Genomic DNA, 18,038 nt, shown 5'->3' with positions numbered 1-18,038 from the left:
GCAAGCAGGGCAGTTGTGTGTCCACATGTGTGACCGTGACTGAGCTTTTAATTTAGATATTGAAAGGAAAGGAGTGTGAGAGCAGCCTTCACGATGTATCATCAGAAAAGCGGCACAGGTCAGAAACCTTCACTGAGATATTTCTGACGACAGAATTCACATGCCAACCTTCTCCCTGTAACTTAAGGTGGTGAAGCTTCATTCACCTGATGCTCCAATCATCCCTGCGCCCACCTTTCCCTACAGGAAATGTGTGACCTCCCGGCTGCCATCCCTTTTCGATATGAGATTAAAATCGGTCAATACGTCCTAAAAGTCAGGCAGAGGAGGGAGGCGAAGGTCCGCGCCCCAGAACCGCTGTCTGTGCCTCCTTCCCCGCTGCGTCACCCAGGGCAAGGCCCGCCCCTGCGGGGGAGGGCGAAGGCTCCGGGCCGGGGCGGCCCCGCTCCCTTCTCGGCCGCTTTCACTTTCGTTTCCGTTTCCGTCGCTTCGCCGGGCGGGGCTTCCCGGCCATGGCGCTGGCGACCCAGGCTCTGCGGGTGCTGTGCGCCAGCGGCGGCTGCCTGGAGCAGGGCGAGCTGCAGCGGCGGCTGCCGGGCCGGCCCTCGGCCGAGCAGCTGGCGGCCGTGCTGCGGGACGCGCAGCGCTTCACGCTGGTGCGGCGGCCCGGCCCGGCGGCGGCGGCGGAGGCCGAGGTGGCCGTGGTGGTGGCCACCAGCCCCGTGCGGCTGTGCCCGGAGCACGGCGCGGGCTGCCCGGGGCACTGCGGGCGGCTGCACCTCTGCAAGTACCACCTGAAGGGCGTCTGCCGCAACCAGCAGCCCAGGTGAGGGGCGGGGGGGGGCGGCCGCCATCGCGGGGGGTCGGCCTTGGGCACGGTGTGCCCCTTCAGGGGAAGGAGCTCTCAGTAAAGGCCTTCCAGCCCTTTCCGCGTCGGAAATGCTCGTTGCCCATCTCCTTTTATTTTATTGGTGTTGTTGCAAACGAGGCAGACGGAGGCAGTGGTTTCACAGCCTTGGGTAGCAGCACTTCCTCCCCGGCTCATCACCCTGGCGCTTCCCTCCCCGTGGGCTGGGCCCTGCCGGGGGAAAGCTGAGTGTCCCCTCACGTCCCTGTGCTGCGGGACCCTGGGCAATGTGCTACAGCTGAGTGTCCCCTCACGTCCCTGTGCTGCGGGACCCTGGGCAATGTGCTACAGCTGAGTGTCCCCTCACGTCCCTGTGCTGCGGGACCCTGGGCAATGTGCTACAGCTGAGTGTCCCCTCACGTCCCTGTGCTGCGGGACCCTGGGCAATGTGCTACAGCTGAGTGTCCCCTCACGTCCCTGTGCTGCGGGACCCTGGGCAATGTGCTACAGCTGAGTGTCCCCTCACGTCCCTGTGCTGCGGGACCCTGGGCAATGTGCTACAGCTGAGTGTCCCCTCACGTCCCTGTGCTGCGGGACCCTGGGCAATGTGCCACAACTGAGTGTCCCCATATGTCCCTGTGCTGCGGGACCCTGGGCAATGTGCTACAGCTGAGTGTCCCCATATGTCCCTGTGCTGCGGGACCCTGGGCAATGTGCTACAGCTGAGTGTCCCCTCACGTCCCTGTGCTGCGGGACCCTGGGGCATGTACTCATCGGCTGAGAGGGAGCGATGCTGTGGAGCTTTGGTGGTTTCGTGGTTGTGAGCTGCAGGTCAAAAATGCCGATATTATCAGAGTGCGCTAAGGCTAGAATGACTGTGAATCAGAAATAACATGGCAATTATCCTCAGAGTAATTATGTAATTTGCTTTGCAAATCACATAATGGCTTTATAGAGGAGCAATGTGGGTTTTTCTGAAACTAGCTAATTTGGTGTGCTTTTTCAACTGTTCAGTGTGATGCTCATGGGGTAGCAAAATAATGCTGATCATTTTGCTGTTGGGTTTTTTGAATTCTAGGAAGGGATGCAGGTTTGTTCACAACTTCCACTCTGACCACAACCTCCAGGTTCTAAAGAAGTATGGACTTGAGAATTTAAACCATGATGAACTTTGCCAGCTTTTGCTTCAAAATGACCCTTCCCTCTTGCCAGAGGTGAGTACTAGTCTGACAGCTTCTTAGTCTTGTGTTTCAGTGAGCATCACAAAAGTGGAAGAGACTTGATAGAGATGGAGATATTGGGTGTCAACTTAGCTTAATGCAAATCTGAAAATAAAGCTGCTTCCTCTGTTCTCGCCTGTGGTGGCTTGAGCCTAGCTGGCAGCTAAGTTCTTGAACAGTCCCTTACCCACTGTCACAAGCAGAAGAGGTAAGCATTAACAAGAAGAACAAAAGTGACAAAACCTGTGAATGGAGATAAAGACAGTGTAGCAAGTGGACCAAAAGCAGGGAGAAAATTGTTGTAAAGGAACACTTCTGCTTCACTACCTGGAAGCAGACTGATGCCCAGCAAGTCTCTGAGCAAGTGTTATCTTGTAAGAAGGACCTATCTCCCGCTTCTTTCATCTTCCCTCTGTCCCTTTACCCACTATTTTTTTTTTTTTGAGAGTGACATGTGGCTTGGAATATCCCTTTGGCCAGTGTGGACTGTTTCCTAGTTTTGGCTGGAATAGAGTGAATTTTCTTTCTAGTAGCTGGTACGATGCTGTGTTTTGCATTCAGGATGAAAATAGGGTTGATAACACACTTATGTTTTAGTTTTTGCTGAGCGGTGCTTGCTCTAAGTCAAGGACTTTTCAGCTTTTTATACTGTCCTGCTAGCTTGTGGACTTGGAGTGCACAAGAAGCTGGGAGGGAATGTAGCCAAGACAGCTGACCCAAACTGGACAAAAGGATATTTCATACCATAAGACATCATTCTGAACAGTAAAACTGGGGGCAGGTGGCCCAGGGGTGGGGGCACTCTGATGGGGACTGGCTGGGCTTTGGTCAGTGAGTGGTGAGCAGTTGCGTTGTGCATCACTTGTTTTGTCTATTCTTTTATCATCATTACTATTTCCTCTTCCTTTTCTGCTGTATTAAACTGTGTTTATCTCAACCCTATGAGTTTTACTTTTTTTTTTTCTCCACTCCCTGGAGGGAGTGAATGAGAGGCTGTGGGATATTTATCTGTTCTGGTTTTGGCTGAGAGAGAGTTGATTTTCTTACTGGTATCATGAAGAGGGCTGTGTTTTGAATGTAGTATGAAAATGGCAACCCACTTGTTTTGGCTGTTGCCAAGTAGTGCTTACCTTCAGCAAGGACTTTTCAGCTTCCCATGCTCTGCCAGTGAGGAGGTGCACAAGGAGCTGGGAGGGAGCATGGCCAGGGTAGCTGACCCAAACAGACCAAAGGGATGTGTTATCAACACAGTTTCTGTCACAAACCCAAAACGTAATGTCTGCTGTAAGGAAAGTTAACCCCATCCCAACCAGATCCAGTACCTCTTACCATCAAATTGGGGTCAAAAAAAATCCAAAACTTTTCCGAAACTAGAAAATCAAAGAGGTGTGACTTAGCACTAAATCCCATCTTGAGAACATCTGTAAGAACGTTGTTTGTTGAGAGATCTTTCTAAACATTAGCAGGGCAAAGGAAAAGCTATCAAGTAATCATTTGGAAAACAAGAAGAAAGAAGAAATGCTTCTTTCAAAAGCAAATGTATGCACATAGCCATAAAAAACTAAAAATCATGGATTCAAACAGTCTAAATGAGCGCATTATACTTTCATCTTTAAATTCATTTTTTCTTCTTCTTCCCAAGGTCTGCTTGCATTATAACAAAGGTGATGGACTTCATGGATCTTGTTCCTTTAAAACATCCTGCAGCAAACTCCATGTTTGCCAGTACTTTTTGCGGGGTCAGTGCAGATTTGGCAGCAGCTGCAAACGGTCCCATGATTTATTAAATCCAGAATGTTTTGAGAAACTGGAGAGACAGGGAATGAGTTCCGACATTATTAAGAAACTACCTTCCACTTATAGAAACATGTATGACATAAAAAATGGCAACAGAAGCATGTATGACATAGAAGATGCCAAGCCTTCACCATGCAAAGGTAAATAATATCATCTTTTGAATACATCAGAAGAGTCATGGTAGTGAATTTAATATTTTCACTGGTGTCATTAACAACATTGAATTTACGTCTTGATTTGTCTTTTATAAGGAGCCTTGTACCTTTCTCACTGACAGAAATCTTTGCCTTGATAAGTGAAGTCAAGAGAGGTTTCTGAGAAATAGAGTGCTAGTGTTTATGAAATTCTTAAACTAGGGGTTAAAAAAGCATAACAGGAACTGAAAGTAGGGAGCTCTATAATTTTGGAGTTTTTTTAGGTAAAATATGTAAAGGTAGAGTCCTGTTCAAGAATAGGAATGGTGGTTGTCTGATTATAAACTACTTAATTGTCTGATTATAAACTATTTAATTGTTTTTCTTTAACTAGCGGTTGTCTAGCACAAGAATTCACAAACAGCACTATCCTACCTACTTCTTAGAAGTGTAATATTTTGTTTGCACTTTTCTTTTAAAGTTTTTAGAATTGTAACTTAAATATGGTTTATCGGGGGGAAAAAAGGGATAACAATGGAGAATTCAAGTTTGTATGCTCATCTCCACTATTCTGCCTGCAGTTCCTTCTTCCTTTCCTTAAAGTGCTTTAATTTACAGAAGTATCAGATTTTGAAACTTTGTATTTTATAGCTGCCAGTGTGATCCGCTGTGTGGAATGCACAGTTGAAACTCAAGTCTATCTGGAAGTATAAAGGCATTGAATTCTATTCTTGTTTTGTGGTGATAGCTAAAAACTGTATCTGAGAAATTCAGCAGTTAACGGGAAATCAAACTCAGAAAGGATGGATACAGGGAGGGGACTTTGAGTATACAAATTTATCAAAGGCTTCAGTGACTTCCTGGAGCTGAGTGCAGTTAGGTAGTTACAAACATCGCCTTTAGGCATCTTCCCTAGGGATAGGAGCACTTTTAAGGGGGGTTGTTGATACAAAGTGTATTAATAGTTATGATTGCCTCCTCTAGACAGAAAACCCAGCACTGGACAGGATTCCTCAGCTACAAAGGATGATGAATCAGAACAGATATGTTTACATCATCTGTACAGAAGTTGTGGCTTTAAAGGTAGGTTGTCTCAAGTATCAGTACATGTTGGAAAAACCCAGCTCTACAGAGACTGGGCAACTGAGAGACATTTTTAAAGATTTCATTCTGTTGTATCAATCTCATAGAAGGGTGAGACACAAGAGATGTAAAACTCATCACCATTCTATCAGAAGCCAAACTATTTCTTTGTTACAATACCTTATAAATGTTTTTTCAGCCTATTAGCTTTTGCCACACAGTGCTGCCAATACTTCTAACACCAATCACCTGTTATTTTACACCACATGGTCTTGCTACAGTACATCTTTCACAGTTTTAATTCTCAAAAATATCTGGTCTGTTTGCAAGGCCATTGTTTGAAACTTGTTTCCAGTTCAATTTCACTCTCAACAATGTCTTGTCTATTCCATGGCCTTCCTAAGTCAGCAAACCTTATCTCAGAGTTTGCATACACATGTACAACACTCTGTGAGCTTTCAGTCAGACTTTGAGAATCTTCTACAGATCCATTTCTCACATCTCCCCCTCTTTCTTGAACTGTAAAAACTTCTTCTTTGTCATTTGCTGCACCCAGTGAAGCACACAAGGTGCTATCACTAATATTGCTGCTATAACAATCAATACCTATAAGCCTGTTTTTCAGAGTTCCTTTAGCCAAGGTGCAAAGTTCCATTCTTCAAACAAATCCTCTAACCATGATTCATTGTCTGTTTTAATTTGATTTGCCAAATCTTTCAGTTTTTGAAGCTGTTTGTGGATGGATTCTGAACGGTCAGACAAATTCATACAGCACAATCCTTCAAATTCTTCACAACCATGTCCATGTCCCTGCAAGAGAAAATAGATGGTGGATCTGTTCTGTAAGGTTGCATGTCTAAAGGCACTAACGTCTGTCATCGTATCACTAATTACAATGGAAGTAGATTGATTTCTTTGCTCAACCAACACCCCAATCGGTGTAATTGTTTCAATGCTACAGCTGAGGCAAATTGACGTAAAAAACAAACCTGATGTAACTTGTTTTGCAGGGCTCCAGGGTTTAAAATTGCTATTACAGTTTTCTTCATAATGATGGGCAGACCTTTTTCCTCTATGTTTTATCTTGATGGCCCTTTTAACACTAGGTGCTATGACAGTGAGCTGTCCCATGCTACATGGGCCACCTTTAATTTTTGAGGGAATGCCCTGCTAGGCTCTATCTCCACAAATAAGCCAATATCCTTTTGGCAGTTGCTGTGGGAGTTCATCAGCATCAATAGTCTTACCCTTAGGGGGCACAGGGGTGGTACAATTGCACCAAGACCTTGAGTTTCTGTACACAGGATGATGGGGAGTAACATTTAATTGCAGATCTCCTTGATACTGAAACTGAGCACAAAATTCCATTGTCAAAGAACCAAGAATTTCCAGTCCTTGAGGTTCAAAGGATGCCTTAAGAAGTTTGAGGCCCAATGATACCAGTCGGCTACGGGATTTGTCCCGTTGGCAACTGCATGCCAGTAATTGTCATGATTAGGTTTTACCACTCTTTGGCTGGCACTGGCACACGGACTAAACAGGTTGCAAAGGGTTTGTTTGGGCTCAAGTTAGTCAAACATACGATGTTTAGCCTGCTGACTTGGCTAAAGCAACCCAAACGTTTGGTTTTGGTTCATTTACAGGTGTATCTGCATTGCAAAAGCAAGCAAGCAAAACTAACAAGCACCAGTATATTGTTTGATCTAGCTCCATGTTTTATGTTCAGCTACTTGTGGTAGCTGAACCAAGCTACTGAAAGTCCAGCCTTTTTTTCTGTTCTCATAAAGAGGAAGTGATAGACATCTTTCATAGAAAGGGCAAACTTCAGAGTTTATGCTTGTTTGGTTAAATCTCCCTGCTGTCTTGAGTGCTGTAGTGTTTGACCTGGTACACCAAACAAAGGAAGTGTTTTGTTTTGCTTTGGAATCTGCCTGTGCTGAAGATTGGCTACTCCACCTTTGTTTACCTAAGGGATTGATGACTGATAGGAGTCACATTTCTAGACAGAAAAGATACGAAAGATACTCTGAATTCTACATTGGCTGTTGTTTCTTCTAGTACTCTTATGTTCTGTCTGTCTTAGCTTCTCCTTTTCAAAATGTTCCAAAGTGTCCAGGAAAACGGCTCCTCTTGTTGATTATTTTTTTCATTTCTTTTCTTGATGTTCTTGACCTGTGCTCTGAACACCTCCTCATATGAACTGTGTGGTGCAGTTCATATGACTTTCCCTGTAGTTAAGTTTCATTTTGTTCTGCTGTGGGATTGGCCTTGAGTTTATGCACATGTGCACTGGTGCACCTTCTCTCCTGTTGAGGAGTGGCTGCACACCGACTCTTTGAACTCTTAGTAACACTTGTGATACCTGGCTCACTGCTACCATTGCTGTTCTTGGTGGGACATGGACCTCTTTTGGCCTACTGGAGGGCAAAGGACTTTGAGACTAAAGGAATGCTGTCTGTGTATTTATCAAAACAGAGGAAAGGTGATGGTTGTTAACTGGTTGTATTGGAAGGTGTGGGACCTAGACATGGTGTAAATAGTATGGACTAGGTGGTGGATACACCCCTGCTTTCAGCTGGGACAGAGTTAATTTTTTCCTAGAATCCAGTGCAGTGCTGTGTTTTGGATTAAGTATGAGAATAACACTGATAACACAATGATGCTTTAGTTGTTGCTAAGCAGTGCAAAAGTCAAGAACTTTTCAGCTGCCTGTGTTTTGCAAATGAGGAGGGGCGCAAGAAGCTGGGAAGGAGCGTGGCCAGGACAGCTGCCTTGAACTCGTCAAAGAGCTGTTCCATAACATTAGAACATCATGCTCAGCATATTAACTGTGGGAGTTGGCTGGGAGGGGCTGATTGCTGCTTGGGGATGGGCTGGGCATCGGTCAGTGGCTGGTGAGTAATTGTAGTGTGCATCACTTGTATTTCTTGGGCTTTATTCCTCTCTCACTTTTTGTTAGCTTCCTTATAGATACATGAGAATATATATGTATATGTGTATATATATATACACTTCTACTTACTGTGTTGTATTTTATTTCAGTTACTAAACTGTTCTGATTTCAACCCACAGATTTAGCTTTTTGCTTTTCTCCCCATCTCACTGAAAGAAATGGGAGCAAGTGGCTGTGTTGTACTTAGTAACCTGAGGTTAAACAATGACAGTCCTTCTCCTGTCTTAAAACTAAGCACTGCTGTGCTTTGGATTTTTCCTCCGTACTATCACTTTGTGATTTAGTGGTTAATCATAAATATTTTTTTTCAATTTATGAAATAATAGCCTTGTATGAGCCTGTGATCTTGATTCAGTTTTTTGTGTCTGAAACAGAGAATGATCTGTGCAATTTTAATGTGCAAAGAGAGTCTGTACAGAAACTGAACTTCTACCTAAGCCCAAAAACTCAAGTTTTGCTTGCTTATGCTGAAAAATTCTGAACTACTGCTTGTAATGGTTCCATAGATGAACACTTTCTATAGCTGTCCTTTTGATGATTTCACTAGCTGGGTATACAGCCCTGATATGTTGGAATTCTCTCAGCCTGTCAAAATAACGCATTTCCTACTTCTTTCTTTTAAAACTTTTACAGAAAAGTGTATCAGAACCCATTTCCACTTGCCATATAGATGGCAGTTCTTTAGGGGTAATACCTGGAAGGACTTCACGAATATTGAAGAAATAGAAGAAGCATATTGTGACCCAAAAAACGTCAGGTATAAAGTCTTACAAAAATTTATAATGTTTGGAATTCGCTGTATGCAAATGTGTTGGGGAAGATGAAACAGGGAATCTTACAAATATGGTTGCTTTGCAAAAGAATCTGAGAATATGAAATGTGTAAGTGAAACAGAAATGAGAGCTAATTTTGATGTATAAGATGCCAAGCCAATCAGTTACTGAACAACTGGAAAGACAGTGGTTAAATGAGCTGAAGGGAAGATCCCTTTGAATTTGTCCTTGGCAAACAGATGCTTCTGCAAGCTAGAGAGTCCAAGGGTCAGGTCAGGCAGAGAAGAAAAACAGGGGTCTAGAAAGTAGCTTTTAGGATTTAAAATATAACACGGTATGATAATGTAGGACTTTTAATAGGCTGTATGTAGATTCTATAGTATTTGTGTCTTTTACTGGTTGGATGTTGTAAATTAGCATATTCAGTACAGAAAAAGATATAATGTATTGTAACCAGAACTTAAGTGTCTCCGAAGCATGCTTTCAGTTGTGACTGGCAACTTTAGGCTGGCTCTTCTTACCCATGACCCAAGACAAACGCAAATGCTTAGTGGCTGTAAATTGCTACAATTTTTTTGCAGTCATTACATAATTAGTTTCATTTGGCATTCTTCTACTGACCTCATTTTGCATGAGATTTGCCTCTCCTTCCCCCTTTTCCCACAGTCCATGTCGTGGAACTGGCAGAATACCAGAGAGGGAGGGGTAAACTCTCTGGGGCAGAGCACGTGAAGAATATGGAAACACCTTTCAGAGTTTGGAACTGGTTATATAGCACAAAGAGAGTATTGGAATGGGGTCATACCAGTATGCCACGTCCCATGCTGGAAAATTACCTGTTCCTCTTATGTTACAGGCTCTTTGAAGCCCTTCTTAAGCTATGTCAAGCTTAAGCTCTATAGAATATAGTTGGTCAGCAAGAAGAAAGCAGTGCCTGTTTTCACTGTTTCTCTTCATCTCATGTAACTCACAAATTTAGGAGTGGGTTATGGATATTGCCAGTAGAGCCAATGTGAGATGTAATATAATGCAAAATACGTACAAAAAACCACAGCTAGCATACAGAGTTGTGAAAAGTGCAAAGCACATCTTGTAGTGTAAAGTGCACCTTTGTGTTCTGCTTTTGGGTGAGATTGACTTAATTTGCAAATTTGTAGTGGGCTTCTGAATCTGAGTAAATCTGTAAATTCTGATTTTTTTTCTTCTTTTTTTATAGATTTGCTTATGCTTTTACTGAAGGAATCCTTTTCCCATTCTGTATCTATTTTCACGATATGTCCTGTGGGTTGCAAAAAGTCAGACGTCTTTCTACAGCCTCCTCTGTGACCAAACCCCCTCACTTCATTCTTACAACAGAATGGATCTGGTACTGGAAAGATGAATATGACATATGGCGGGAGTATGGCAAACAAGTAAGCATGGAGAAATGGGAAGACTCCTAACTATGTGGGAAGTGCAGAACTACTGAAAAGTGCACAATGTTTATATCCTCCCCTTCTTTTGTGACCCTCCTCCTCTCACTCATACTGTATAGATGGACATTAAAGGCCTAAAGGGATCTTTTCCCTGTGATTTTGATTGGTTCTGATAGGGGACTGATCACTGGTGAGTCACAAAAATTAATAACAGATAACTGTTCAGTGAGTCGTGTCAGGTAAGATTACAGTAATCATACATTCTTTCCATTGCTTCTGAGAAAAGGCCCCTTCTCTGAAGTTCCAGTAGTACTCTGCCATCTTTCTTGGTCTAGTTGGTGAATGTGTGCTCTGTGCTGGTTTCAGCTGGGATGGAGCTAATTAACTCCCCAGTAGCTGGCACAGTGCTGTGTTTGCATTTAGGATGAGAATAACATGAATGAAACAATTTAGGTTCTAGTTGTTGCTACATGGTGCTCACTCTAAATCAAGGATTTCTCATATTCTGATATATCTTGCACCCACCATACATATGAGAGTTGTTGGTTTTTAAACTTGCTTGTCTATAACAGACAGGAGAAACTTTTTTTCTCTATTTTTGGCATTACAGGATGATCTTCATGCAGCTGCTACTATCTCCAGTGATGACCTGGAGAAAGTCTATTTGGCTGGAAGTTCTCCAAAGCTGACCTTCAAAGCTGGAAAACATGAATATGAAATAAATTTTGTGTGTAAGTTTGCATTTGCTTTGTTCTTCTGTTTTGTTCCACCCTTCCAGGTCTCTTGTGGTTTTGAACTACTTTATTACAGGAGATAGAACAGAGAAATTTGGACTTTGAATTGCAATTCAAAAAAGCAGAGACAGGGCTTCTATCAAGGTTTTCAGTATAAGAGCTGTTCACATAAGCAGAGTGGCATTCTATTCCTTCAGAGCTTTTATTTTTGAGAAGTTCCTGTGCTGGGTTTCAAAATACCTGCCAGAAAGTCCAAGTATGACACTGAAGCTGGCACAAACACAAATGGTGAGGAACTTCTAGAAGACTTGACAAGCCAGCTTCTGGTCTACTTTAATCACCGGTTTACAGAAAAACAAACACTTGGACAAGGTGTAGGGTCCAGACAGTCCTTAGCATTGCAAGATTTTTGCAGGTATTTTCTTTTCATCCTGTCTGGGAAGGCTGAGAAAATACCTTGACAAAATCGGAAGAAGTGTTTTCCAAGAGTGCAAGAAATATAAGCCAGTCGTGTTGGCACTGTCCTCTCTCAGCTGTTGCCTTTCCTGGCATCCTTTTCAAAAATTTTGTATAACAGTGGTGAGAATCAGCCTGCCTGGACTGTCAGTTTGATGTAGTTGTCTTTGATTCAGCTCTTCATTACTATCTCATTCTGCATGAAAAAAAAGCCAAACATAAAAAACCCCAAGGCAAAAAACCAGAAAGTGCATGTTATCTGCTATTAGTGATTCAGTCAAAAGCAAAGCTGGGAAAACTTTTCTGACTTCGAAGTGAAAATTGCATAGTGATGTGATCTGTTTTCTAAAGTTTGGGCTTTTTTAGTAACTTAGGCAGATATATGCAGTGTAGATGTCTTCCAGAACTTAATTTCTAGGCTTGTTGGTGTCAAGAGGGTTTTTTTGTTTGTTTTCCTGTGCATCTCTCTCTGAAGATGAGGCCTCATTGCCCTGGCTGGTACTGACCCTTAATTGTTAGTATGATGTCACAGTAGCTGCAGAGGTTTTAAGATCCAGAAGGAATGCCTCTAAAATTCAGGTTGCTGTGACTTGTTTCTCTTGGTGGTCAATAAAAATAAATGGTCTCTGATAGATGTTGGGTTCTGTTTTACAGGGTTTGAAGTCTTCAACTAAATGTAGTAAAAAATTATCTCGGTTGCAAAATGAGGAGGAGGGAGCCTTTTTGTCAATGTGTTTGACAAAATAACTTAGTGACCAATGTGGCTGCAGTGTGAAGGCTATCTAAAACATCTTTTTTCATGGGATTTTGTTTGTTTTGTTTTTATTCCCAGCCATGATGCAGAAGAACCTTCGCTACAGAACTGAGAGGAAGATTTGCAGAAGACCTAAATTTGTCTCTCAGGCAGAGGTGGAAAAAACAAGAGACAGGTAAACCACAACTGCTCATTCTGAGGTGATAGGTTTAGTGCTTTGCCAATGCTGAATCTTCCATGGGTGCAAGAGAGTGAAGAAGTAGCTGTTAAGATAATTGTGAAAGACATGGAGAGGGAAAGGGACATACCTTTCTTACAACCATGTCTAGCCAGGGCAGTGTTGCAGTTTTCAATCAACTCAGCAACCTTTACAGTGAAGAAAATTTGGGCTTGGCCACAGGAAGTATGGAAACATAGGAAATAATTCAACATGTAGCAATGTATTTATGTGTACTAGCTCTTTCTGAGATGAAAGATAAGTGCAAGTTCAGAGAAATCCTTTTGAGAGCAGCCAGACAACCTGAAAGGAAAGCAGTAGTTGTTACAAGTAGAGCAAAAGGTGGGAGCCTGCAAGGAAATAGAGGTGTATGTAACAGCCAGTTTTTGGACATTGCCCTACAGCACACAGCTCTTGCTTAAAAACTGAAAAGAGCAGCTAAACACACTAATTAAAATTGGATGGAAGTACAGGGGAGGGCTGTACCTGTCCTGTTTCTGTCATACTGATGTGATACTGGATGCATTGGTATTTACATCCCCCAGTGTAGCAGAGCTTTTATATTTACATTCAGCTCTGCAAGAGGAATCCTTACATGTCTAGTTCAGAGTATATATTTCTTTTCTTCTTGTTTGGCGTCTTGCTTCCTGACATAAGTCTTGATGCGATGACTTGGAACAAATATTTTCATGTGCTGAACAGATATGACAGTTTTGAAATATTTTTGAGTATGTTCAGTTGCATGTATTCTCCCTAAACTTGACAAAAATGTATAATATGTACATAAAATGTCATGTTATATTTTAATTGTCTATTTGTAATGTCTTGTAACCTACAGGGGCGTTAAACATACAGAAGGGTTTAAGGGCATTCCAGCTCACTGGGACAAATCTGCCCTGCCTGAACTGGGATTCAAGGTTTGGAGCTTTTTTCTTTCTGACAGTTTTATCATATAAGGTTTATTCCATCACAAGTTCAATGTTTCTATAAAGATCCTCTGGTTTTCTGCAACATAAATTCTCAATTCCTTTTTTATTTACGGGCTCATTTCTGCTATGTATTTAGATACCATTTGATGCATGCAAATATATCTTGACCCCGATATTAAAAGGGGTTGAGTGGCCGCACAAAAGCATGCAAAAGTAACTCGTCAAACTTTTCCTTGCAGCTGATTGAGCTTGACTGTTCTTCTGAAGAATACAAGAAGGTCAAAGTGGACTTTCAGCGTACAATGCCCAAAGCAGCTATTAAAAGGATTTGTAGAGTTCAGAACCCATCCCTCTGGGAACTGTATCAATGGTATGTGTAAAATACTGCTCTGGTATGTATGCATAATGTTTGTTGTTTCTGCAGTTAGCTGTATGTTCTGTGCTAAAGATAGAGCACACGTTCCTCTGCTTCCACTCTCCCACTGAAATACCTACCTAGTATCAACATTTAGATAGAGAGGTATCAACAAACCCAAAACTCAGTCAAGACACAGAGCTTAGGACAGTCAGATTCAGGCTGTGTGGGAGGAATCCTTGCTCCTGACTTCTGCCAGGCCTGTGTCCATGACAGCTTCCTTCCAGTGAAACCTTGGAGCTTGTAATAAGTCACATCTAGCACAATGTTTTGCATCTGGTCAAAACTGAAACAGCCTTCGAAATTAAATGCAAAACTCATGGAGGGCAAGCCTTAATATAAACTCCTGTGTTCAGGGAAAAAAATAATGCTGAGATTCCTCCCTCTCTCTTCAAAGGCAGTGAATAAAAGAAAACAATTGTAGAAAACTATTTATGTATACTGTTTGCATGCCCAAATTAGGCCTTACTGTAAAGATTTTCAGAATATACTCTGTGTAAAATTATTTCTGAGTGGCTGGAACATGTGGGGACAACCACTGTGGAACTGCAAAGATTCTGATTCTCATTGCAGGCAGAAGGACCTGATGCAGAAGAGCAATGGTGGAAAGGCTGCAGACGAGCGATTTTTATTTCATGGAACCAGTAAAAAAGACATTGATGCCATCTGTCAGCAGAACTTTGACTGGAGAATCTGTGGCCTTCATGGGACAGTCTACGGCAAAGGTTGTTTTTCAGATCTTGCAGTAATCCTAAACTTGCTAAAAAATTCTCAGTACTCACTGCAGAGGGGTGAGGTATACAAGGTGGTACTTGGCCAGTCCTGGGCTTCTCTCTGTCGTGATGTGGGCAACAGAGCTAAGTTTCACAAGGGTCATTTGGAGCTAAGGCACTCTGAAAGGCCTTGGCCTCTGCTCTCATAAGTCCTTGCAAGAAAAGACAAAGAGAGGTCAGTTGTAGGGATGGTTTCTGCTGGACTCTGGGTTTACTGTGTTCCAGTTTCTCCCAGCTCCTATAGGAAAGCAGTCTGGCTCTTTTTTTTTTTTCCCCCTCAGGAATCTAAATGCCATTCTGCTTACAGGCGTTTTTGCCTTGTTAGCAAATTATATCCTTTTACATTGTGCTGTGTACAGGAAATTACCAGCTCATGGAGTGGAATAGCTGAGACTGGCTGACTGGCACACCTTTCTGCTTGAATACTTTGTAACTCTCAGAAATGTTAGAGAATCAGAGCGTATTTTGAGCTGGAAGAGACCTACAAGGATCATCAGGTCCAACTGTGCTGATGAATATTAGTAGCCTCTGTCAGGAGAGGAAATGCGGTGATATTGGAGAAGGTGGGCTTCTAGGGTCAGGAAGAAATCCTTTAGAGGATCATGATAGCAACTAAACATTGCTTTTTAATATGTGTGCTGTGAAAACTAAAAAGTGCATAGTGGTCATTTCCACTAAGAGGACAATTGAAAACTTTGGAAAGGCTGTTCATGAATTGCTTAATGGGTTTCTATATTAATTCATTTTCACACAGTATAATTTTGTTCCTGCAGTTTTGATGTCTTATCAACTCTGTCTTGGTGTCTCTTCTGCAGGAAGCTATTTTGCAAGGGATGCATCTTATTCTGACAACTACTGTGGGACAGACTCCCACACCAAGACCATGTTTCTGGCACGAGTGCTGGTGGGGGAGTTCACTCTTGGTAGTTCGGATTACGTTCGGCCTCCCATGAAGGACAGCCAGAACTTCTATGACAGTTGTGTGAACAACTCTTCAAACCCTTCTATCTTTGTCATCTTTGAGAAGCAGCAGGTATATCCAGAGTATCTCATAGAATACCAGGCATCAGCAAGACTTCTATAGCAACAAAACCTGTCATCCTTATGTTTCACTGGTTTAAAAAGTTTTTAGTGTCTCCAAACCAAGACATTTAGTTTTGGCTTAAGAGAGAATTGATTTTGAAGAAGCTGCGTGATCAGATAGCTGAGTGTACAGAAACATTTATTCTCTGTCTTTTCTGTGCAATAGAAAACAAGGCACAAAAAGACATAGAGGATGTTTTAGAACTCCTAAAATCCTGTTTCTGTATCCTATTTTTAGCCGCCTTCACATTAACCTACATTATGAGAGATATTCATAAATTTATTAGAAGAAGTTGTTGATGGTTGTAGCATGAAGATTGTCCATGCCTGCCAAGTTTAAACAATTTTTAGTTATTGTTTCAGGATGGATTTTTACACGTGCTCATTGGCCAGAGGCGTTATCCCTCTACCTGTTTACCTTTTAACTCAAAACTGGATAAAACATATTTTTTAGTAATCTGTCTCCTGTAACAGTAGACATTCAAGTGTTTGCAAATGTGATTGTACAATCTCTGTGCTCAACTCATTGCATAAATTCTTATTAGCACTCTTCTTTTTTGTCCCTACTCAGTCTGCACCAACAAAACCTCAAAAATTAAACTTGCTTGTTGAAAAAGAACAGGCTTATTTTCACTTGTTGAGTTTCTCATTTAAAACAAGTACCAAAGAAACAAGCATAACAGGGGTTGCTTGGTGCTGTGTGACTCGGATGATTTACTTTATCAAAGAAATACTATATTTAATGTCTGAAAACACAGGTTTTTCATGACTTTCACTGTGCCTACATATGAAAGAGTGCTGGCAGGTGCTGTGGAGGAAGCAGAGGAGACAACTCACACTGTTATTTAATAACATACTTAGGAGGGAAATATACTGCTTGTCCTGCTTGGTTGTCAGTACCTTGTTTCTGTAGATGAACTTTATGGTTCCCTTACAGCTGTTGGGAGAGATGGTGAGTGACTGTCCCTCATTAGGTGATCTTTGTCTTTGGGTGCAGGAGATTCACAGATTTCCTGTGTAATCAAGCTGTCATTGGACTTCTTTCAGGAAAAATGTGCTTACCTAGGAGGTGGTCTTCAGGCACAGAGCTGAAACCTTTAAAATCTGAAGATTAGGTTGAATATTTAATTATTCCCATCAGAAGAAGATAATAGTCTTGAGCAGTCAGGTTACATGTGTGCAAAATCAAAAAACTTGAGTTAGCATATATTTTTTTAAGATTAAAGTTGCTGATGCATAGATAGATACTTTATGAGAGGACTAATGTGCTAAAGTAGTTAACTGTACTGTACTGCAAAAGCCTTAAGAAATACTTTCTATATAACCTAGAAAAGCTCATCTATAGCTGCATTCTGTATACTTCTTGTTAATTCATCTGGATGATGATTGACAGGTGTTCACTGGGTAACTCTTTATTACTTCAGCACTGTGAGCCAGGAGCTTGGCCATGATTAACTGGAGTAAGGCTGTACTGACCCCTTTTTGTGTGAACTGCAAATCTAGAAGCATGATACCTAAAAGAAAATAACTCCTATTTGTGTTTAATCCCAGTGAAACACAGGATGGGGAGAGGCAAATCAACTGTATTATTTCTTTTGAAATATTTGTAATAGGACATGCCAGCAAATGAGCTTGTCAGTACATTCATTGAGATAGAGAACAGTTATGGAGTAAAGTTTTCCTTCCTCTGTGCAGAGTAAGGTTTTTCCACCAAAACAAAAACCACGTTTGTCTACATGTTAATGGCAAATGGGAATACTGGTCATATACATTTCTTCCTCTGAACATAACCAGAATTTTAGGTAAGAATTAGCATAGCTAAAGTCATGTTAATCTTCTGCCAGAAAATTGAAGCAAACCTTCTTTTTCCGGCAAAAAGTTGAAATATTTTTATTGACAGTTTTTATTGTATTTTTAAAACCTCTAACTTGATTCTTGGAGAGGATGTATGTATGCTTGTGTGTGTGTATGGATATAAGTAAAACAGTGAATAAAACACGTGGTTGTAGTACTTTGTCATCTGTTATTTTTCCATTATCACAGAAAAAGAAAAGTTGCCATGTTTTCTACTTCTGAAACTGCAGGGGTAACTTTCATGTGTATAGTAAATAAACAGGTACTCAAACCAGTAAATTCCTTCTGATGGTTTTCTCTCTTTCAGTACTGAAATTACAATGTTTCAATGCACTTGTGAATTTAGAGGCTGTTGTTAAACAGTAGGAGTCCCTCTACAACTGTTTGTGTTGCATTTGGAAATGAAAATATTAAAGAGATGTTTGCATTAAATCCAAACTTGAGGCAAAAAGTAACATTGAACCTCTTTTCTGAGTGGGGAGGATCTCTTTTGGCTACATAAGACAAGCAACTGAGCAGGAAGAGTGCAGTAATCTGTCACTCACTCCCACGCCTTGTGAGCAGAAAGATAAGCTGTGAAGGTTGTTTCCTTTTTCGGTAA

At 41.7% G+C, this 18,038-nt stretch overlaps 1 protein-coding gene across 1 annotated transcript; it reads left to right on the top strand.

The window, feature by feature from the left end:
- The first annotated feature begins 249 nt into the window (after positions 1 to 249).
- LOC134549750 (protein mono-ADP-ribosyltransferase PARP12-like) lies at positions 250 to 17,716 on the top strand. The gene is given in 13 exon segments (XM_063395675.1): positions 250 to 508; positions 511 to 826; positions 1,926 to 2,061; positions 3,710 to 4,004; positions 4,983 to 5,081; positions 8,668 to 8,791; positions 10,024 to 10,219; positions 10,833 to 10,953; positions 12,245 to 12,341; positions 13,222 to 13,300; positions 13,552 to 13,682; positions 14,301 to 14,452; positions 15,316 to 17,716. Coding segments are annotated over 13 exon segments (2,274 nt in total). The 3' UTR covers positions 15,585 to 17,716.
- Positions 17,717 to 18,038: the final 322 nt, after the last annotated feature.

This window comes from Prinia subflava, chromosome 4 (assembly GCF_021018805.1).
Source record: "Prinia subflava isolate CZ2003 ecotype Zambia chromosome 4, Cam_Psub_1.2, whole genome shotgun sequence".
Lineage (NCBI taxonomy): Eukaryota > Metazoa > Chordata > Aves > Passeriformes > Cisticolidae > Prinia > Prinia subflava.
This window is presented reverse-complemented; position numbering and strand designations above follow the sequence as displayed.